This window comes from Melitaea cinxia, chromosome 22 (assembly GCF_905220565.1).
Source record: "Melitaea cinxia chromosome 22, ilMelCinx1.1, whole genome shotgun sequence".
NCBI classification, from domain to species: domain Eukaryota; kingdom Metazoa; phylum Arthropoda; class Insecta; order Lepidoptera; family Nymphalidae; genus Melitaea; species Melitaea cinxia.
Window position 1 is genome coordinate 5,461,389 of NC_059415.1, and position 23,548 is coordinate 5,484,936.

At 33.1% G+C, this 23,548-nt stretch overlaps 2 protein-coding genes across 2 annotated transcripts in view; one reads left to right on the forward strand and one right to left on the reverse strand.

Annotated features, from left to right (window-relative positions):
- Positions 1–575: 575 nt before the first annotated feature.
- On the forward strand, positions 576–7,210 carry LOC123664481 (UBX domain-containing protein 6). Its single transcript, XM_045599018.1, has 9 exons — positions 576–666; positions 914–1,245; positions 2,259–2,386; positions 2,811–2,952; positions 3,240–3,334; positions 4,890–5,043; positions 5,446–5,603; positions 6,211–6,340; positions 6,853–7,210. Exons 2-9 carry the CDS (start codon positions 997–999, stop codon positions 7,126–7,128), a joined length of 1,332 nt encoding a protein of 443 aa, XP_045454974.1. The 5' UTR covers positions 576–666; positions 914–996; the 3' UTR covers positions 7,129–7,210.
- Positions 7,211–11,469: 4,259 nt separating this feature from the next.
- The window catches only part of LOC123664480 (structural maintenance of chromosomes protein 4), a 28,447-nt gene continuing 16,368 nt past the window's right edge, over positions 11,470–23,548 (reverse strand). Inside the window, exons 13-24 of the mRNA XM_045599017.1 lie at positions 22,601–22,785; positions 21,673–21,793; positions 20,758–20,899; positions 20,471–20,599; positions 19,795–19,952; positions 19,406–19,544; positions 18,444–18,623; positions 17,457–17,639; positions 14,508–14,637; positions 13,632–13,749; positions 12,826–13,009; positions 11,470–12,007 (exon numbers count right to left, since the gene is read on the reverse strand). Coding sequence (XP_045454973.1) covers positions 11,846–12,007; positions 12,826–13,009; positions 13,632–13,749; positions 14,508–14,637; positions 17,457–17,639; positions 18,444–18,623; positions 19,406–19,544; positions 19,795–19,952; positions 20,471–20,599; positions 20,758–20,899; positions 21,673–21,793; positions 22,601–22,785 — 1,831 coding nt within the window. The 3' untranslated portion in view covers positions 11,470–11,845. The remainder of the gene's footprint in view (positions 12,008–12,825; positions 13,010–13,631; positions 13,750–14,507; positions 14,638–17,456; positions 17,640–18,443; positions 18,624–19,405; positions 19,545–19,794; positions 19,953–20,470; positions 20,600–20,757; positions 20,900–21,672; positions 21,794–22,600; positions 22,786–23,548) is intronic.

The following is a 23,548-nucleotide window of genomic DNA, read 5'->3' on the forward strand; positions in this document are numbered from 1 at the left end:
TTGAAACATTTAAATATAACAAAAAATTGTTAGCATGTGCTAAAGGCACACAAAAATACGTTTTTAAAGCAATAAAAACATAAAATTTGAAAAATACTTTTTTTTTCTTCCAAATACTTTATTTTTTCCTATCCAAACCATTTTATACGTTTTTTTTTGTCAAAAAAAGTTGGCAACCCTACTTACAACTGTAGTAGTGAATAACTTTCTTTAAAAGTAAAACAATTTTATTGTTGGCGAGACTGAGTCCCAATCCCAAGTTAAAGGACTGTCAAAAAATGTGTGACATATGCGACGATGATTTTATTTTTATTAAATTTTGTTTTCAATCTTAAAAACTACATGTAATGTCTTTGTTTGATAAGGAAGTTTTCAATTCGACTCTTTACGAGGCTCTGTATCTTCAGATAGAAGATACTTTGGGCTTCGCGATAGACTTCTTCGAATCGTGCGTGTCATCTCTGCCGATCGAAAATTTACCGAAAACCTTTGTGAATCTTAGTGAATTATCGTTTTACGAAGAAATTGCCGAGGTTTTCTATTTTAATGAATTCCAATTTTTATTGCTAAAGACATTTTTCCTTATTTTATTGTTCACTTTGTTACTGATATTTATTTCTTGGAGAGTGTATGGTAAACGGATATCTGAGAGATTTATAAAGCCGGGTAAGTCGCAATATCGCAAAAAAAATTTTTTTTATCTTATTTACATCTATAAACTACACAAATCTATCTCTATCTATCTATCTATAAATATACAATATAAACTATTTTATGCAAAATAAAGGATTGCATAATAACATAAGTTGGCTCGTGTTTTTGTTAAGCAACAAAACTTGTTTTCCGTACCTTTATCACTCATACGGATTTGTTTATCTTAATTTGACTTATTAGTGAACATTTATGTCAACAGCTACATCAGCTACAATAGAACAGTTGAAAGAAAGTGTATCAAAACTTAAACTACCAAAGGAACACACACCCAGGATATAAATAATGGCAGACAAAATAAAAAAGTTCTTTCAGAAGAAGAAAATTGACACTAAATTTAAGTTAGCCGGTCCTGGGCACAAACTGAGCGAATCAACTATTAGTCAATCTTCAAATAATTCCAAACAAAGTGTGCCAGTTGTTAAAAGATCTGGTTTATCTGAAGAAAGTAAGGTGGCAGCTGAGGCAGCATTAGCTCGACTACAACAAACAAGAGATAATCCTGAATTCAATACTTCATTAGCTGCTATTAAGGTATTATAATATTTTATACATTTACTTTGCCATTATCTTACACTTTTAATAAACAACTAATTTATTAATTTGAAATTTAGTAATACTATAAAGATAATACTACCAATATCTATACAAATAAATAAAACTGGAGTGTCTTGTTTGTAATATTGAAATAACCGCTTTTTACTAAATTAATATGTATATGTATACACTGTACATATAACAAGATAACATTTTTATAATTTTTGTCTGTCTGTCTACTGTTTGTTCTGGCTAATCTCTGAAATGGCTGGACCGATTTTGACGGGATTTTCACTGGCAGATAGCTGATGTAATAAGGAGTAACTTAGACTACTTTAACAATAACTATTAATAAAATTCTACGTGGACAATGTTGCGGGCACAGCTAGTAGTATATAAAACTCAATATTAATGTGGGTTGATGTTGTTACTCTTAAAAAATTTACTGTTTATATTAAATGGAAAACTGTGATAAAACATAATTACTATAGTAAATTACAATATTTTTAACAATAATTTAGATATGTTCAGAATTCCCTAATGTGTGGGTACCACAAAAAAAAATTAAATTACTTAGGGGGCGTCCATAAATTACGTGAGGTGTTTTTTAAATTTTCTGTCCCTCCCTGCCGATGTGTAGATCTCATGAGATTTTATTCAACCCCCTCCCCCAGCCCCATATCTCACGTGAGATTTTTCAAAATGTGTTGTGTGTGTCTTTGGATTGTTATTGAAATTATTTTCTTTCGAACGAATTAGTGAATGATCTTAATCGTATTACGATTACGCTTAAGATCAAATCTTAAGCATGTACAATCTGGATTAAATGGACCAAAATAGTATAATTTTTTTTTTTCAATCAGAAAAAAAATTCTTGATATTTGCCGAGGCCCTCTCTCCAACGTAAGATAAGATGAGATTTGACTCGACCCCCTCCCCACCTTAAACATCTCACGTATTTATGAATGCCTTAGCATTAAATTATAATTTGACCTTTTTTTTTGTACTAGGCTCAAGTAAAGAAAGAGTTAGAAAATGAAAAGGCTTGTAGTTCTAAATCAACGCCGGAACTTAAGGAGAAAATAGACCCAGAAACTGAGGTATCTAAACATTTTGCAGCCACTGGTGTTTTCTTCAAGTAAGTAAAATAAATAACAGCGATCATTTTTATCTTTCATTCTTTCCATGTATAAGATGTAACATGACTTTAGCCTGTATCACTTCTGTACAGACTATTTAGTATTAAATAAAAATTGAAAATATAATATTCAATGTTTGAACACAATTAAGTCATAATTTACTAACAAAATCAACACCTTGAACCTATGCCAACTGCAGTTATTGTGGGTACATGAAGGAGTGTTTCTAAAAACTCAAAATACCCAAGATATACAATATAGCACAGTATTTCTTAAATGTGTCAAAATGTTAATTTACTTAGTAAAATTATAAACAGTATTACATTCTTATAAAATTCTAATTCTAAAATGCCAGTGAAGGCTTAAATAAAATAAATTTCCGTTTACGTTTTCATTTTTTCTACTATTTGTTTACATTTTCAGGTGTCCTCTAATAAGTAATGACATACTTCCACGAGATGAATGGAAAAGGAATATTAAAACGTTTCTTTATGAACAACTTGAGGTAGAGAGAGGCTTAACGGCTTGTCTCATCATACACTCTTGTAATAATAATAGGGAAAAGGTATTATTAAGACTTTTATATTATTTATTAGACTTTAAAATATATATATATTTTTAATGTTTTTATAGAGTAATTCATTAACAGTTGTATTTGTAATAAACTAAGCCTCTGAGTGTGAATTGAACTCGCTAACCTAGAGTCAGAGTGGTCACAGTAAACTACGTCAACAGAATATTTATATTAATGATCTCATGCAATCTTAGCTGGATCTAAACTTTTAATTACGTTCCCTGTTATGTCCAATATGGTTTTTATGGCAAACATTAATTAACTATTTTTTTTTGTAGGTTGAAACTTGTGTTGAAACATTGTGCAAGTATTTAGAGAATATCGTCACTTATCCAGAGGAGGAAAAATACCAGAAAATTCGAATGTCTAACAGGTAATAAAAAAATAGCTTATCTATACTGTTTACCCATAAGTCACGATCCTCTGGTAATAGTAGTGCTTATAGTATAGTAACACGCACTAATAAGAGACTTTAAAATAAACCACATTATGTGTTTTATTTAATGTAATGTATCTTGAATATATTTTCTATGTTAACCAAGCTCATAAATAATTTACAATTTTTTTAATAACATGTCAAAAATCGACCATTCCAGCGGGGTTCGAACCTGCACCTCAGACTGACCGTGTCGGTGCTCTAACCAACTAGTTACAGGTTTCTGTAAAATAACGCACTATAGACGGCGCCACGATCGCTTAGAACAGAATATAAAATCATTCAAAAATTTCGATCTAGCGGGTACATCATTCCATAGCTTATTGGCTAGAGAGCCGACACAGTCAGTCGGAGACGCGGGTTCGATCCCCGCTGGAACGGTCGTTTTTTGATATGACATTTAAAATGCTTAGAATTCCCTAATGTGTAGGTAACGCAAAAATAAATAAGACGAATTTACAATTTATCAATTTCGCCGCACTACTATTTCTTATTTACAATGTTTGTAAGAACTTTTACTTTTTCTTATCAAACTAGTGGTTTTGTTATTACATTGACATTTAAAAATAGAATGTTAATAAAAATTATGACGAAAACAAAGAGTGACTAATCTCATGTCAACAAGAAGTTTATTATGTACTAGCTATACCCGTGCAAATAATTCGCACTAAATAAGTATAATAATTATCACCACCGTCAATCATGTTGACATTGTTTCAAAATTAAAGCCGTCATATATATAAGCTTAAAAATTAAATAATTTACAAAAACAAAAGCAAAAATAAAATTTTTAGTTGTTGATGTCGGTAGAGCAAGCAATTAATAATAAAATGATATTTAATTTATGTGGAGTAATTGTGAGGTTTTTTCTAAAAAGGGAGGCAAACATCTTAACCTTAGCGTATTAATATATATGATGGGGTCAGTTATACTACAGTTTACTTTGAATAGTAGACTCAGCTCTGCAAAATACGCGGTTAGAAAAGTTCGACAACTAACCGACGTTGCTACTGCGCGTTTAATATATTTTAGCTATTTACATAGTGTTATGCCTTTTCACTCTTTTACTGTGGGGTAATGATATAATAATATTGAGAGTATTTATTTTGCAAATAAGGGCTATTCTGTACTGTGTGGCTACGGTACTAAAGAATATAGCCACCCCCTCTCTTCCCGTGGGTATCGTAAGAGGCGACTAAGGGATAACACAGTTCCGCTATCACCTTGGAACTTAAGAAGCCGACCGGTGGCGGGATAGCCATCCAACTGCTGGCTTTGAAATACACAGGCCGAAGACGGGCAGCAGCGTCTTCGGTGCGACAAAGCCAGTACTGCGGTCACCAACCCGCCTGCCTAGCGTGGTGACTATGGGCAAAACACATGAGTTCACGTTACTTTTGGCGTAAACTTGTAGAGGCCTATGTCCAGTGTTTGTATCTTTTAATGGTACAATAAAAAATATATTATTATTAATGTATATTCGTTTTTCTAGAGCATTCCGCGATCGAGTCCAACCGATAGAGGGAGCGATGGAGCTACTGCTAGCAGCCGGTTTTGTTGAACGGAAATTACCAAACGCTGACGGCGTTGAAGAGGATTTCCTTGTTTTTGTTAAGGAGAATGTACCTTCTATTGAAAGTTTGACGGTGAGTTAAGTACTATAAGACAGTACTGGTTGTACTCCTAGTAGTACTTTTAGGTGCGTTTTGTACCAAACTTATACACGTTCGATACGAAGTAAAAGTACGAAGTACAACTTCTTTACACACGCTTGATTTTTTCTGTAAATCGAGAATATGTTTTGAAGTAAAAATTCTGTACGCACGATTGAGTTGCTCGCTTGGGGAGTAAGCTGGTGAATGCGTGACGAGAGCGGTACGAAAAGTGTGATCGGACGAGACGAACGGAAGTTGAGAGGGAGATATTAGGTGTATCTAAAGAAGTTTTACTTCGGTCGTGTGGTCTAAAGCACATTCGTTTTTTTTTATATACTAGACGCCTTATATGGAATTTGAAGGAGTCCTATGAAAAAAAAAATCCGTTTACAGACATTAATCGACGCACTAAGAACGGCAGAACCGATACAACTAGAATTGGATAGAAACCTGCAAGTGCTGTTGCCGTCTCAAGCAGCAAATAAAATGCAACTACCCCCATCTTTCTACGCTCTCACACCCGAGGAGATCAAACGCGAACAGCAATTGAGGTATTTATTATAATAATAAAGAAATATAGTATAATTAAAAATATAATTAAACCATATACTACAAAATAAATATACTATTTTATTAACTTGCCATAATTATAATCATATCAATAATAATTATATATTTCTTCAATATATTTTATATATCATATTAATTTTAAATATGTTACAAACTTATTTCCCTAATAAATAATACTGCTTATAAAGAAGTCTGAAGATATCTTTTAACCGACTTCAAAATGGAGGAGGTTACTCAATTCGACCGTATATATATATATAGTTATCCCCGAACAAACATATATATTTTTTTTATGTTTGTTCAGGATAACTTCGTCGTTTATGGACCGATTTTGATAATTCTTTTTTTGTTGGAAAGGAGATGTGTGCAAGTATTGTACCATGATAAGGAAACCAGGATCAGATGATGGAATCCCAGAGAAATCGAGGGAAACGGGCAAAATGAAATGGGCGCAAATTTTCATTAAAATTTTGTTTACAATTATTCAACTTTTGATTGATTCAGCCTATGTCCTCCCCTGGGCATAGGCCTCTTTCTCCATGTAGTAGTAACTTCAAAAGAACATACATTTATTAAATACATTTTCAGGACGGAAGCAATAGAAAGGAGTCAGATGTTACGTACTAAGGCTATGAGAGAGAAAGACGAGTTACGTGAAATGAGGAAATACAAATTTGCCATAATCAGAATACGTTTCCCCGATGGTATACTCTTGCAAGTAAGTTATTATTTGTTAACGTAATAGCTACTATACTAAAATATTATAATTATAGCCTATATCCTTCCTCGGTAAATGGATTATCCAACAGAAAAATAATTTTTCAATTCAAAACTATACTTTGGTTCTAAGATTAACGCTTTATAATATTAGTATAAATTTTCTTCTTTTGTTACACTCATTTCTTATATTACTTTATTTGTTTCGAATTTAAAAACATTTTTTGCACCAATTTGATATTTTTTTGTCTTGGTTGTCAAGACAGGTTTGATATAAAAGAAAATAAAAAATATATATATTCCTGCATAAAAATTAAACTTTTAATTCATACTAGTTGAACCGGGCGATAAAGCTTAAAGGAAAAAATGAAACATGTAAAATTTGAAATATAGAAGCTTATATTTACTTTCCATAAGTTTTTTGATAATTACAAAACAAATTCCTCGTTTAATAATATTCATAATAAAGGACATCAATACAATAATCAAAAGTAATATAATATCTATCAACAGGGCACATTTTCGGTCTACGAAAGATACAACGATATCCACGAATTTGTTCAAGAGAATTTAGAGCATAGTGGTCTACCTTTCATTCTGAACACTCCGACTGGACATAAACTTATTCAAGATCAAGATTCAAACAAAACTCTCATAGATCTAAGACTTGTACCCGCTACAGTGCTAACATTTGCCTGGGACTCATCTGTTATCGATGACATCAATAATAGTCCGAACAAAGATGTGTATTTGAAGCCAGAAGTTATGGTTCTAGTTCAAGAAATATAATATTCAATAAAAACTATTGATTATTGATTAAAATTAAGAGTGTGTTTCAATTCAACATACTCTACAATTATGATATCTTAAATTGTCATTTTTTGTTTTATTAGCTAGATTTATGGTTGCCATCCTAAATAACTGAAACTGCAGAAATATTTCTAAAAGTCATTATAATCGATAATCACAAAATCGAGCTTTTTCTGATAATTATCTTCAAAAATTTACAAAAATAAAACAATTATTATTTTTGTTTTATTGTTTATTTATTTTAATGAAATCAATTTATGTCATAAAAACGTCCCAAGTCACTTCATGGCGTAAGTTGAGTAGCTAAAATTGCTATCAAATCGCAAATCAGCTACAGCTAAAATATCAATAGTTCTGCTTCTGATGATTCTATGACCAAAAAATACCTTATACCCATTACACATTATTGTTTTTATCAATAAATATGAAAAGCAAACTGATAATTAGCCCCTGACATAAATAATAATACATATAATATACATACACGGTCGTCTGTTCCTACGGTAAGCAACTTAATGCTTGAGTTATTTAAATTTACATTTTAAAAATTTGACAGTGAACGATGCGCGGTATGTAGCATAATTCGATTATAATCGACATAATGTAGCAACTAAACGTGCGATAATTGTTTAATTATTGCTAATCTTTATTTATTTTATTTATTTTTTAAACTGGCAACCTGTGTGAATTTGTAAATGTAAGTTTTGGAACACACTCAAAATTATGGACAATTATGTGCTACATAATTATTTGAATAACGTAGCTACTAAAGCTATGGATAGTTCGACTAGCATGTAAAACACATTTATGACAAAAAAAACATGCTTATATAAGATTGCCTTTCACTTGTTAAGTCGATTCTACACCTAATGTCGTATAGCAATAAATACTATTTTTCAATAAAAACCAAAAAAAAATTGCTCGCAAATAATACACTATATTTTTAATTAAAATTAAAACATGAATCGACTTAACACTAGCCTACAACTAAAACATTAATATATGCCACAACATTTATACTAAAATATATATAACGGAACTATGTGATAGAAGAAGTAAACATATAGATAAACATAGCTATTTATATAATTTATTAAGATAACAAAGTTGTCTGTTCATTGTAATTCAATTATTCTACTTAGAACCGTAGCTAGAATATGTAATAATGCTAATAATAACAGAACTAGTTTAGCATTTATTCCCTGTGTCTTTCAAATTAACAACACAAAACGCACTCCTATTGCACAAGTTGAAAATTAATCTGCCTTTATTATACAATTACAAAAAAAGAGTCAAATTAATCCTGATAAGAACATTTAACTTTAAAATAAAAAGTAATTACACAACTTATTACACATATGTATATCAACTATGACACCAGCCCAGCCTTTGCCATCATTTAAGTCTTCGAAGTTATGTATGTTAGGTGAGTAAATGATTAGTGCTACTATATTACCCTGTTATGAATATTAATTTGTTAACTGTACGTTGCAAACGATTAAAGTATGAACGCAGAGTATAGTTCAAGTTGGCCTTGTATATAAGTACCTATATAACCTAAATCAGTTCGAGTTATGTTTCAAACTATTAATAATTATTTTATCATTTTCAAGTTTATACTTTTGTTTTACTATTTTTTCCTAGTTCAAAATTACGTGTGTAATTTAATTCGTGTAACTGTTGATCTAACTTACCTAGTCTATTCGGAACTTTTTTTAAATAATTTAGAGGCTAATAATATAATAATCTAAATACTGACTGAATAAATTATCGCATTTTCTTTATCGATATATTTAAAATTACTATTGTAAAAGTACAGAAAATATTGTGAGTTTAAATTTATAGATTCCCGTTGACTAGTTACTTATTTAAATAATTCTTGTTGTTTACATAAAATTTTTGTCTGTCCTACATTCTCTTTAAACTTATATTTGTCTAATATTTGTGCAAATTATATTTAAAAATAATCAAGTGTATATACAGAATAATATATTTTATTATAAATATTTATAACTCGAATTTAGATTTAACTATTATAAGATTGGTCCAACGTGGTTCCATTATTTATCAAGTCCTCAATTTTTATATATTTCAGATGCCATGTCTTCATAAATTATTAGTTAAACTACCTTTGTTATTTTTCAAGTTGTATTTATTAGTATGAATTACTATCAGTATGGTATCATTCTATTATTAACTTCTTTTTTTATTACTTTAGCAGTTTCCCATTAATATTATTTTCTGATTTTTTTTTTATTAAAAGGGGTAAATAAATTGTTTTCAGAATAACAATAAAAGGCATTGGCATCATTAATCATCATAATGATTACTATTGAGTATTTTGCTATAGATGCACTTACTTATAGGGCTTTATGGTAAGTCCTGTAAAATATATTCACAAACCAACGCTGTAACACGTTGGCACAACGGTAACAGCGCTGGTTTGTGACTATTGCGCTGGTGGTCGTGGGTTCGATATCGCTCATGGCAAACATTTGAATAAGCCATACAGATGTTTGTCGTGGTCTGGGCGTTTGTGCTTGTGTTTGCGGATCCCCGATTCAGGAGGAAATCCTAGTGGGGACCATTTAGTGTGAGGCGTTTATTTATTATTTATTTATAACTATTGTAACATTAAGTTGTTTTAAACGAAAGCCAGCGTGTATGAGACGATCGTAATTTTTTTGCTCTAAGACTTTTTATATTGTATGTATATGTGGTTCACTTATTTAAAATAAATTTAATTAATGTTTTTGGTATATTTTATTTTAAAAGCCTTTTCTCGATTTTAAAAGCACCCGACCAAGAACGAAAATGTTTAGTTATTTAGCTGGTTGACGACCACTCTGGCGCAGTGTTGTTTGCCTAAACACCGGCGGTTGCGGGTTCGGTGCCCGCTTGGAATGGGTATTTGTGCCTTTACAAATGTTTGTTGCCGGTCCGGGTATCTGTCCTTGTGGGTATCTCCACCGTGCCTCGGAGAGCACACTAACCCGTCGGTCCCAAAGAGGTCGGTCTCAGTTGTTATCATGTACACCTGATAGCGATCGTTACTCATAGTAGGGAATATATCTGCCAACCCGCATTGCAGCAGCGTGGTGGATTAAGCTCGATCCTTCTCCTACACGGGGAAAGAGGCCTATGCCCTGTAGTGGGAGATTACAGGCTGAAGCGAATCAATTCTTGTTGCCTCTTTTGTCTCATAAAATTTCATACAATTAGGATGCAATGCAACAAGAAATTCCTTAAACATACAATGGCTAGTCACTTTAAATACGCTAGTATTCAAATTAGTCGTAAATAACGTAGAAAAGATTAAATAATAGATATATTTGATGCGAAAACTGATTTTATTCCTTATTTGATATACTTGCAGGCTTGGCGAACTTCATACCACCTAACAATCAGTAAATGTCGTGTTACCTCTTAACTTAGCAACGCCTCTTGGCTAATTTGTAAAACGCACTTTTGAATCAACATTTTACAAATTAAAATTATACCTACTTGTTTAGATAAATTAATAATAGTTAAAATCAAGTTATCACAGATTTGGAAAGTTAAAGTTACTCTTAAAAAATCATAATGAGAACGCTTGTCTGAAAGATTTGTTTCAACGGTCAATTTAAACACGGCGTTCTAATTTACTACGATTTTATTGGTTGGGGCGTGATTAAGCTGTGACAGCGATGACTCACTATTATGGTGACACGAATTATATTTAAAAAAAAAAAAAAATAGAAAAATAATTAAGTTTGAGATAAGTCCTATCTGGTATTTGTAATGTGTATTTATTTAAATATATTTTGAATAAGAATTTATTGTTCTGTATTAATAATAGGTATCATAATTGAAAGAACAACGAAATGGGAAATTGGAATAAAAAAAGCTATGAATAATAAGTAATTATTTATTTATACAAACTTTTTAACTATCATTAAAAAAAAAAAAGTTACAAAAAAGCACATTCTTAGAGAAATATTCTTAAGAAATAAATTTTATTTTATTTGTAGTCGATATTAACTATTCCTATACTTTACATTAAAATATATATGACACATGCAATATAACAAAAAGGAATAGAAACTAATGGATAAAAATATTAAATCTACAGTTAGTAGATACTCAGAGGTAGTTTTTATAAATATTAAAATTTGATCAATTTGCAGGTACATACTCTGAAAAAATATTTTTTCGGTGATTTTATAGAACAGATGTGGCCAATTCTTGTATTTATAGTTAACAAAAGTAAAAATGTGATAAAATTTTATTCAATAACTATAGTTATACATTTAGGCATTGTTTATTTTTATACAGTTAGAGGCAAAACTTTACACAAATGTAATTTAATGGAAAATAAAATTTCTTTTAGATTTGCTGAAAATTTTCAAAATTGTCATTCACTGAAACTTCTACAGCGGCTTAAATATTTGAAAAAATACTAAGAGAAACTTAGCTCGTCTCAAATAAAGACCCTTAACAAATGATACTTATTTACAATGAACTTACTCAAAAGAAGTAGAATTTCAAATTTCAATCCGTTTGCATTCAAGAATTAAAAAAAATTGACACTAGGAATTTTATTGATAAAACACGCCTTGAACACAACATTTTACCATGTACAGTTTCAATACTAAAATTAAGTAGTTTTTTTTTTTCTAAAAAAAACATGTACTAAACTGAAACAAACACAAGTGTGTTATGTCATAACATCCGTTGCAGTTTGTTCGGGTAACTTATTTTCGATGGTGACTGACTTCGTACAATCTTCAGTTTTGTAGATACCCACCAGACGGTTTGAAACTTCAAACATATTATATCTTAACGATATTATGATAAATTGTGCGTTTTTCGTGCGTTCCTGAAATAAATAAAGATTTTTTTTTTAATAAGCAAATAAGTAAACACACTGAATGGTCCCCCAGTAGTATTCACTTGTGTCTACAAAATTAAAAAAAAATTGTGTAAGAACAGATTTGATTAAAAAAATTATGATAATAATTTAAAATAAAATTGATATCATATATATTAATACGCTAAGGTTAAGATGTTTGCCTCCCTCTTTAGAAAAAATCCTAACAATTACTCCACATAAATTATACATCATTTTATAGATAATTGATTGCTCTACCGGCATCAACGACTAAAAAAATTATTATTGCTTTTGTTTTTGTAAATTAATTCATTATTAAAATTATATAATTGACGGCTTTAATTTTGAAACAACGTCAACATGATTGACGGTCGGTAATTTTTTTGTCCAATGTCAAATAAACTCACGTATAAATACTTTTTTGTAATTTTGTTAAGTGATAATTATCATACTTATATAGTGCGAATTATTTGCATGGGCATAGCTAGCATAACTTAATCTATTAAAAAAAATTGGAGCATAGTCAGTCAATAATGCTTTAAATATATATTGACAGACAGACATATCTCAAAAAAAAACAAAAATTTACATTAGTTTAGCCCGCCTAAAATTTCATGAATCCAAATCTAAATTTAAAAATGCTGCATTTAGGTTAGGATTCATGTGTTTATCTTTATGTCGTATCTTTAGGACTGTCACGACTCTAAATAAATATATTTCTACGCGCAAAACATGACTTGAAGTCCATCACTATGTATTACTAACCACTAAAATAACTTTTTTAAGTTATTTTAAAGAGATTTTACCTTAATATAATTAGCAACAATAGACACATTTTTGAAGTCTAAAGCTGCATCGATTTCATCCATAACATACAATGGAGTTGGTTTATAATAATGTAAAGCAAACACTAGAGCAAGGGACGATAGAGTCTTCTCTCCTCCGGATAAGTTTGATATATTTTTCCAAGATTTATTAGGTGGTCGAACACTGAAAAAAAAATATATACAAATAAATACATTTTAGTGTTGTATTACATTAAATGCTGTGGTTACGGATGCTATGTGGTTACGGCAGTAAGAATATAACCACCCCCTCTCTTCCCGTGGAGTAAGAGTCCGTAATAGGCGACTAAGGGATAACACAGTTCCACTACCACGTTGGAACTTAAAAAGTCGACCGATGGCGGGATAACCATCCAACTGCTGGCTTTGAAATACACAGGCTGAAGACGGGCAGCAGGGTCTTCGGTGCGACAAATCTAGACATATATATAATTGAGTAGTCGAAATTTATATACGCACATAACTTCCTAAAGACTGTCAGCTAGTTTTTTTGAAGTCAAGATGTTTAAGGGTGAAATTTGGTTTGTAAAATTTTGCATTGACTTATATTTGTACTTTAAATATATGCAGATGCTGTACCGATTTTAAAATATTTACTAGAATTAATTACTTTTCATAGCACTATAATTATGCGAATTTTTAAATTAATTAAAATTTAGTATTTATTCATAATTAAAATTTAAAAGGTTTATATTTAATTACAAACAATGTATATCACAGTGAAAAATTAATATCAATACTAACAATAATAAAAATATATAAAATACCTGAATATAATTCCCTCGGTGAAAGGATCCAATGAATCTACGAGCTCTAACTCAGCGTCCCCACCTAATGTTATCATTTGATACATTTCTTTCAGTTTACTGGTTATTGTGTTAAAACCTATAAAAACAAAAACAATATCTAACATTTAAAAATCAATCAAATTAATATGAGCTAAATATCTCTATCAATTTTCATTGCATTTAATTTGAAATATTGATATCGCTCAAAATCTGGAGCAGCCCGACTGGGAATGTACCTTGGTCTTACAGATCACAGCTAAAAGAATCTGATCTCAAGAAGTGTTGTGTTCCTGTGTGAGTAAGGTGGAGACTCCTGAGAAGGATCGGGGTTAAGGTCGGCTACAATAGCGAGCTTAGGTAAAAGATATTAAACTAATCTCTCTAAAATCATATGTTTAAGCCTATTTTATGAAACCTAAATTATAAATCAATTTCTTTAACATTTTTGAATATCATATCAAATGTTCCAGCGGGGATCGAACCTGCGTCTCCGACTGACCGTGTCGGTGCTCTAGCCAATTATGCTATGGAACGATGTACCCGCTAGATCGATATTTTTGATATGATGATTTTATTTTCGGTTTAAGCGAACCGTGGCGCCGTCTATAGTGAATTCTTGACAGAAACCCGTAACTATTCAAAGTTTCATATTACAATGAAAATCTTTGACAGGAGACGACACCATGCTATTTTTAATAGATACGATTTATTTCTTTAGTTAAAATAAATTCAAAATTTTGAACATTTTTTTTTTACTTTTTATTTCTGCCTTTTACGCGCGGCAGCTTACCATCAAAAGGACCGACCCTTCTTTTAGGACTTGTTTTTTGGTAAAAAAAAATAAATTATTCTTACCACTTAAAAAGTCAGTGGTCCTCTTTTTCTTAAGCTGGTCGAACAACGCTCTCATCTCGTTACGTTTTGTAGTTATCTCGTCGAGTTCTGCGGCTCGCTTTAAGTATAACTCCTCTTTAGTTCTGTAGTCCTAGTAACAAAAATATTTCATTTAGTTACAGGAAAATAAAATTTTAGAAACTTTACATTGTTTATTTTTTAAGATACTGCTAGCTTTTTATCCAATAACATGACAATGGTACTAAGGTGGAATAGCATGGGGTTAAAACATCTTTTAGAAATAAATTTCCAAAAATTTTTTATATATTTGTTTGGGCCAACTATTATTTATGTCCACAAATTGAACACATTGTGGACTATAAGAAGGCCTTTGATTCGATTGAGATATGGGTTGTGCTACGGGCTCTCCAGAAGTGAGGTGCAAAGTGGACTGCAGGTACGTCGAGGTGCTGAGGTATTGATACTCTAACGCCACAATGTCGGTCCGATTACAGGGCCACAGCTCGAAGCCAATACTACTTCAGCGAGGCGTGAGGCAATTGGATGTTATATCTCCGAAGCTGTTTACCGCTGCGTTGAAGGACGCTTTTAAGTTTCTGGACTGGAAAGGATTCGGCATCAACATCAATGGCGAGTCCCTCACCCACCTCCGTTTTGCCGATGACGTAGTCCTTATGGCTGAGACCTGGGAGGACCTGAGCACAATGTTCGAGCATCTCAACAGTGTTTCCCAAATAATGGGTTTTAAACTGAACATAGACAAGACGAAAATTATGTCGAACTTTTATGTCACACCCGCTCCAGTTCGTATTGGGAAGACTGTTCTTGAAGTTGTTGACCATTACATATACCTAGGATAGTCAATTCAGTTAGGTAAATCCAACTTCGAGAAAGAGATCTCTCGCCGAATCCAACTCGGATGGGCAGCGTTCGGAAAACTACGGAAAATCTTTTCGTCCAATATCCCGCAGTGTCTGAAGACGAGTCTTCAACCAGTGTGTGTTGCCAGTGATGACATATGGATCCGCAAGGTGGTCGCTAAATATAGGCCTCATAAGAAGGCTCAGTCGCTCAGCGGGCGATGGAGAGGTCAATGCTCGGTATTTCCTTACGTGATAGAGTAAGGAATGAGGAGATCCATATTTGTTAGCGAGAAGAACGTGGTGTGAAGAATTACGTCCGCCATCGAAAAGGGAGAATCCTCCAACCAGACGGTTGTTGTGTCTGGTGGGCTACCGGCCCGACGGTTGTTGTCGGGATCTTGTATATATACTTAATCACTTTGAAAACTCTGATAGCGCGATGTAGCATACGTCAGTTTTCTTCAATTACGTAGTTTTTAGTCGTTCGTATTTCGCGCGATAGATGTCGCCACACATAGGAGAACCAGGGTAACCGACATTTCTCTAAGGATCGCACAGCTGAAGTGGCAATAGGCGATGGGGTGGAAAGGTTCTCAGGAAGCGTTGGCAGGCCACGAGGAGGACCGGCGGTCTGGTCCGGGTCGGGATGCGTGCTGCGCAGGACCGGTCGGCGTGGAAAGCATTAGGGGAGGCTTATGCTCAGCAGAGGGCGTCCGTGAGCTAATGTGATGATATGATGATGATGAAATTGAAGACAATGTAAATTATAAAAATTAAATTTTTCAAAGAGCCGTATAAATAATTGTGTTTGCAAAAAACCGACTTCAATTACATCGACGAGTAATACAACGTGGATCGACGAAAAAATAATCAAGTAACTACATGTTATCAAAGATTACTCAAAAAGTAGTTATCAGATCTCAATAAAATTTATATGCGACCACATGACAAATATCAGCTTTCGATTAAATTAAAAATTATTAAAATCGGTACACCCAGTAAAAAGTTATTGCGGATTTTCAAGAGTTTCCCTCGATTTATCTGGGATCCCATCATCAGATCCTGGTTTCCTTATCATGGTACTAAACTAGGGATATCTCCTTTCTAACGAAAAAAGAATTATCAAAATCGGTATATCCAGTAAAAAGTTATGCGGTATAATACAACGTAGGTCGACGAAAAAAGCGTGAAGTAAAAACGCATTATTAGATATAACTCGAAAAGTAGTTGTTAGATCTCAAATAAATTTAAATGGGACCAATTGACACACACCACCTTTTGATTAAAAAAAAAATGTCGAAATCGGTCCACCCGGTCAAAAGTTCTGATGTAACATACATAAAAAAAAAAAAAAAAAAAAAACAGTCGAATTGAGAACCTCCTCCTTTTTTGGAAGTCGGTTAAAAATACAGTTGAATTGAGAAACTCCTCCTTTTTTGGAAGTCGGTTAAAAAGTGATAAAAATCTCTAAACTTTTTGCTATGTTAGACGGTTCTAAATTAATAAAAATCCTTATATGTATTTACTTGTATATTTCATTTATAAATATATAATAACGAACGTGCTTGAGATCACACAACTGAAGTAAAACTTCTTTAGTTGCCCCTACACTAATATAAGGAACGTCACTCTCTCTTACTATCTTCACTAACTTATATCTCCCTCTCAACTGCCGTTCGCCTTGATCACACTTTTCGTAACGTTCTCGTCACGCATTTACCAGCTTACTCCCCAATTCAAGCGTGCGCAAAGAAGTTTTAGTTAAAAATTTATTATTTTTTTTACAGTTCATAAATGTTATAGTTACATAGAACTTTTTTTTTTCTTCTTTAAATTAATACTTCTTGCACTGTTTGTCTCACTGTATGAAACACTTTCTCGTAACCATGGGTTGACTGGAAGAGATCTCTTTCAGAGATTAGTCCACTTTTAACATAAATCTTATAATTGTTATGTTTCTGTATGCTTCTTTAAGTGCAATAAAGTTATATGTATAAAATAAACAACAATTCATACAAAGCACTAAAGTTAGGCCTAACTTTAGTAGTATTAGTTATAACATCTCACAATTCATTGAACTCGATACCTGTATAGCCTGCAAGTTAGGTTTTTTATCTCCAATTCTGGCCTTCTGAGCTGCCAGTCTATTCCTCAACTCATCCACTTGACATTCTTCTAGATCTTCAGCAGAATGCCTGACGAGGGGTTTTGGTCTCTCGATACCTTGGACTCCGTCTAAACCAGGGTCTTCCAGCTTTAATGTTGTTAGCTGCAATTTAATTATTAAATTATACTAATATTAATTTATTTTTTCACTATTTTACCAGCAGTCATTACACTAAAACATTCATTGCAAAAAAGAACATAGAACCTATTGACAATCACAAATTATTAATATTGTAAAGAAGTGTCTTTGTGGGGTCTCTAATCTATATATAAAATTCTCGTGTCACAATGTTAGCTGTGTGGCTCCAGCATTAAATAATATAGAGGCGACTAAGGGATAATACAGTTCCACTACCACCTTGGAACTTATAAAGCCGACCGATGATGGGATAACCATTAAACTGCTGGCTCTCAAACACACAGGCCGAAGACGGGCAGCAGCGTCTTCAGTACGAAAAAGCCAGTACTGCGGTCATCAACCCGCCTGCCCAGCGTGGTGACTATGGGCAACACACTTGAGTTCACGCCATTCTTGGCGCGAGCTTGTGGAGGCCTATGTCCAGCAGTGGACTGCGATAGGCTAAAATGATGAATGTTAGTTAAAATACTCCTCTGAAATGGCTGGACCGATTTAATGAAATTTTGTGTGCATATCGGGTAGGTCTGAGAATCAGCCAACATTTATTTTTCATACTCTAAGTTATAAGGGGGGGGGGGGGGGTTAAGGGGATTAATAACATATATGGCAAAACAACGTTTGCGGGGTTAGTGTGGGTTATAATATTATTTTACTGTTATTATATATATTAACTACAATAATATAGACTATAAAAATCATGTTACCAAAAACAACAGAATTCAAATATAGCTTTTGAAGCCTACTTGTAGAGTAAGTTTTGAAACAAACCTCTTTTTCCCACATTGGTATTTTCGTAGTACAGTCTTGTACTGATTTCTCCATTTTGCTAACAGCATTATTTGCTTCTAATCTTTCACTTTTTGCCTTATTTTCCTTACTCTGTAATCGTGCTATCTCTTGACGTAGATCAGAAAATTCACCGGTGCCTTCACTGATTTGTATTTCTAGCTGTAAAAATTAACACAACCTTAATTATTATGTATTTACAAAATCTTGGAATGCCTTCTTACTTTTTAACCGACTTCGAAAAAAATGAAGCTATCAGTTTGACTTGTTTGTATGTGATATTGTTGGAATTGGATATGATAATATATTTAGGCTTTCAAGCAAGTGTGCTAATTTTCGTAAGCTTGTGTATGTTTGTCCACAAATTTTACGAAACTTTTGTTTTGATATATGTGTATCTACATATTTCTGAAGGTTACATGTATAGCAGGTATCTAGGTAAAAGGTAATTTATTTACTTTTGAAGTGTAACTTTATACGCACGCTTGACTTGGGAAGTAAGCTGGTGAATGCGTGACGAGAGCGTTACGAAAAGTAAGATCGGGTGAGACGAACGGAAGTTAAAAGGGAGAGCGTAAGTTTTACTTCAGTCGTTTGGTTTTATACCACCAGCACACTTTTTTTAAATCTAATTTAATTTTACATTTTCTGAAGTTTAAGTTTTATGTCTTGGAAACATTAATAATATTCCTAAAGGCCTTGAGATTACTTAGAGTTATCTTAAATGTATTTGTGAATAAAAACTACTAGGAATGCATAAAATAGAGACAGTTATTTCTTTGTTTGATACTGTATGATCCTGCATATTTTCCTAATAAGCAATTACTTGGGTAATCAATTTTGAGGCTAAAAATAGAACCATAAATATATTTTTTTTGCAATTTCCATTTTTATAATTACGGTATATAACAGCTATAATACAAATATCTAGAATATTTTAATACCTCCTCAAAATCCTTCTGCAACTGTCCATTGTCTAGGGTAAGTTGTTTCTTCTGATTGTTTAAATTTTCCAAGTTCTTTTCAGTCTCTTTAAGATCGGTTTCCATTTGATTTATTTTGTCCTTTGACTTCTTAGCATTTCTAAAAAAATATTTTTTTTTAGTTTTTAATTCTCCTAGTTAGTAACAAACGACACATCTTTACAATGCAACCCAATTTATCAAACATCAATCAATCACTTCAGCCTATAGCAGTTCACTGGACATAGGCCTCTACAAGTTCGCGCCAAAAATGGCATGATGTGTGTTGCCCATAGTCACTGCGCTGGTAAGGCGGGTTAGTGACCGCAGGGCCAACCCAATTTAGATTATAGACTATTCTATGGACTCACCTAATGCTAGTATTAATAGCGACGCGTAGTTTAGTCATCTCGGTTGATATTTTGTCTATTTTCTTATTTAACTCGTCGACATTCTTCTGTAAATCTTTGACTTTGTTACCAGCTACCGCTGCAATCTGCGCATCGACGCCATGGACTTCTTTCTCGACCTATAATTTTTTTTTTATATATATAAATAAAGAAATAAGTATAAATTATGTAAATTCAATTTGAAACACACAGCAGCATCAATTACAGGTAGGTGTAGTGATCACAATTGGCAATCAATCACAGATTGGTGTAGAGATCACAGAGATTGGCAATCAAACAAAGGTTTCTGCAAAGGTTTCTGTAGTGATCGCAGAGATTGGCAATCAACCACAGGTTATTATAACGATTATAGAAATAGAAAACTCAAACACAGATTGGTGTATTGATCACAGTGATTGGCAATCAATAACCGGTTGGCGTAATGATCACAGCAATTCAGTTCGTTCACCTTTCCAGAAATATTATATTTGGATAAGTCATACAGATACGTCGTGATCTGGGCGTTTGTGTTGCATATCTCTGGACCTAATAAGTAATTTTATGTTACAGAAGACAATTAAATGTGAAGTTTTTATTTATTTTTCATACTGTAAAACAATTGTACTTATTTTACTTAATATAAATAAAATAAATGTACCTCCCCAGCATCATATCTTGCTTTATTTAATTTCTCTTCAGCATTTTTTAAGTTCTGTTCCAGTTTCGCGGTATGTCTCGCATCCACTTTACTTGAAGCCACTTTACTCTCTTGCTGTTTTATTTGACTCTGAAAGGGAATCATTTTAATCAATAATAATAAAAACGAACTTATTGTGATCAATCCAGCCTATTTCCAAAACGATTAAATTTAATTTAAACTACTATTATTGTAAAGGATTCGCGGCTAACAGCGAGTATTAAAAAATATATATAAATCAAACTAACCTTCAAAGCCGGTATTTGTTCTGTCAAACTTTTTAGTTCAATATCCAACTTATGTAACGTTGTTTTACCTTCACGCGTACTCCTTTGAATAGACGCTAAGGATTCTTCTAGATTCGATTGTTCGGTACGTAGTTCATTCAATCTATAAATGTGAAACAAAACATTTTAATTAATCTTATAATTCATTCAATCATTTTAATTAATTATAATGTCACACTAGTTGCAATAGAAGAAGAAGAAGAAGAAGAAGAAGAAGAAGAAGAAGAAGAAGAAGAGGAAGAAGAAGAGGAAGAAGAAGAGGAAGAAGAAGAGGAAGAAGAAGAGGAAGAAGAAGAGGAAGAAGAAGAGGAAGAAGAGGAAGAAGAGGAAGAAGAGGAGGAAGAGGAGGAAGAGGAAGAAGAGGAAGAAGGGAAGAAGAAGGAGAAGAAGGAGAAGAAGGAGAAGAAGGAGAAGAAGGAGAAGAAGGAGAAGAAGGAGAAGACGAAGAAGAAGAAGAAGAAGAAGACGAAGAAGAAGACGAAGAAGAAGAAGAAGACGAAGAAGAAGAAGAAGAAGAAGACGAAGAAGAAGACGAAGAAGAAGAAGAAGAAGACGAAGAAGAAGAAGACGAAGAAGAAGAAGAAGAAGAAGAAGAAGAAGAAGAAGAAGAAGAAGAAGAAGAAGAAGAAGAAGAAGAAGAAGAAGAAGAAGAAGAAGAAGAAGAAGAAGAAGAAGAAGAAGAAGAAAAACAGTTTTGGACTCACCATCGAATTAGAGAAAATAAGCTTTAGTTCGCAATTTTAAGCATGCAGTGTTGAAAATAATACGCCTCAACGCTTTGAAAATTAAAATGTAAATAAAAAAGCACGGGCACTTAAGAGCCCGTGGATGTTAAAACATATATTTAAAAAAAAAGTCCGTAGTCATAGTTCGTACCTGGTCTCGGAAGCTTGCAGACGTCTCTCGGTGTCCCGCAGACGCGCGGGGTCCACGTCGGTGGGCGCGGCGCTGGACATCCGTCCGCGGAGCGCCGTCCGACCTCCACCCGACATCGTACCTACACATTTATATCAATTACAGCCTATACAGTCCACTGCTGGACATAAGCCTCCACGAGTTCACGCCAAAAATAACGTGAACTCATGCGTTTTGCCCATAGTCACCACGCTGGGCAGGTTGGTAACCGCAGGGCTGGCTTCATCGCACCGAAGACGCTGCTGCCCGTCTTCGGCCTGTGTATTTCAAAGCCAGCAGTTGGATGGTTATCCCGCCACCGGTCGGCTTTTTATCACATTTATAACCATTACATTAACCGTTACATTATTAGTTCGAAGACCTTCCCCATCGGTTATCTAAAAGTTGGTAGACCTTCCTCGAATGGCGACCACATCTCGACAAAAGGACAGGCCTAACCTTCTACCAGGCAGACTGACGACCTGAAGAGGACAGCGGGAAACAGCGGGATTAAGAGGGCGCAGGACCGGACGGAGTGGCGAATATTAAGAGGGCCTATGTTCAGCAGTGCACTATTAAAGGCTTACGGATAAGTGGGTGGACATTATTTGTATTTAGGTTAATTGTTATTCAACTCTATTCGTAAACAAGCATAGGGCCATACGACCCACTTGATGGTAAGTGGTTACCATAGCCTAAAGACGCCTGCAACACTAAAAGCATTGCAAGCGCGTTGTTTTAAAATTTCTAAATTAAGTAAATACGAAGACTTATATCTCACGACAAGCTTTTATATCATGTATATTGTTAAGTGACATTAAATGATACTAAAAGTTTTAAATTACTGAAAAATTTCTATATTTATTTTTTTGTACATGTTTATTTAAATATAAATAATAAATATTCTCACCAGCAATTTCAATAACGTCCCCTTGCAAAGAAACAACTCGATATCTCGTTGCACCGTAAGCGATTCTAGAAGCTTGGTCCAAATCATTTGCAACTAAAGTTTCTCGTAACGCGTAGTAGAACGCTGGTAAAACTCTTTCATCGTTTACTTTTACTAGGTCGAAGAGGCGTGGAGCGTTTTCTGGACTGAGAAAATAAATGAATAATTAAGTTACAAACACACGGCACACTAATTAACATTTCTCTTAGACTAAGTACAAACACCAGTTAATGATGAGCCTTATGTTCAAAGATTTCTGTGCATTCCAGGTTTCAAGGTATTAAGTAAATTACTGTGTACACATGCGTATAAGTAAGTCATTTGTTCTAAGATATAAGCTTGTCTGTGTTATAAGAAAAGAGTCGACTAATGCCCATCTTAGGGCGCAAATCGAACCCACAACGATGGAGCTAAAAAGACTGTCAATTGCACCGACGTGGCATTTATAATTGCGTTTTCTTGCAAACAAAAAAAACCGACTTCAATTACATTGACAACTAATAGAACGTAAGAAGAAAAAAGAGTCAAGTAAATACATATACCAGGGATAACTCAAAAAGTACTGATCAAATCTCGATCAAATCGACACCAGCAAGTTATACTAAGCTAACTCATAAAAGAGAACTTTACAATAGAGGCTTAAAAAAGGAAAAACGTGATACCTTTTATATGAATTAAGAAAATTATTTGAAATTTGGTATCTTTAATAGTTACTTTATTAATTGCAATTTCACAATTTTTTTTATTACAAAAAAAAAAAACACATTTATTCAAGTTGCACGAAGAAAACCAACTTATCGAAAATTCGAGTTGGCGTAGTATAAATTGTTGGTGTCGAAATGTAAGTGGGGCCATATGAATAGCACAAAAACTATCAAAATCGGTATACCCAGTAAAAAGATATGAGGT

What these genes read in the sequence shown, in the direction of transcription:
- LOC123664481 (XM_045599018.1), top strand. Translation starts at nt 997, where the DNA reads ATGGCAGACAAAATAAAAAAGTTCTTTCAGAAGAAGAAAATTGACACT. An exon ending in GTAATAATAATAGGGAAAAG is followed by an intron (nt 2,953 to 3,239) that starts GTATTATTAAGA and finishes TTTTTTTTGTAG; the next exon opens with GTTGAAACTTGTGTTGAAAC. An exon ending in CCGATGGTATACTCTTGCAA is followed by an intron (nt 6,341 to 6,852) that starts GTAAGTTATTAT and finishes ATCTATCAACAG; the next exon opens with GGCACATTTTCGGTCTACGA.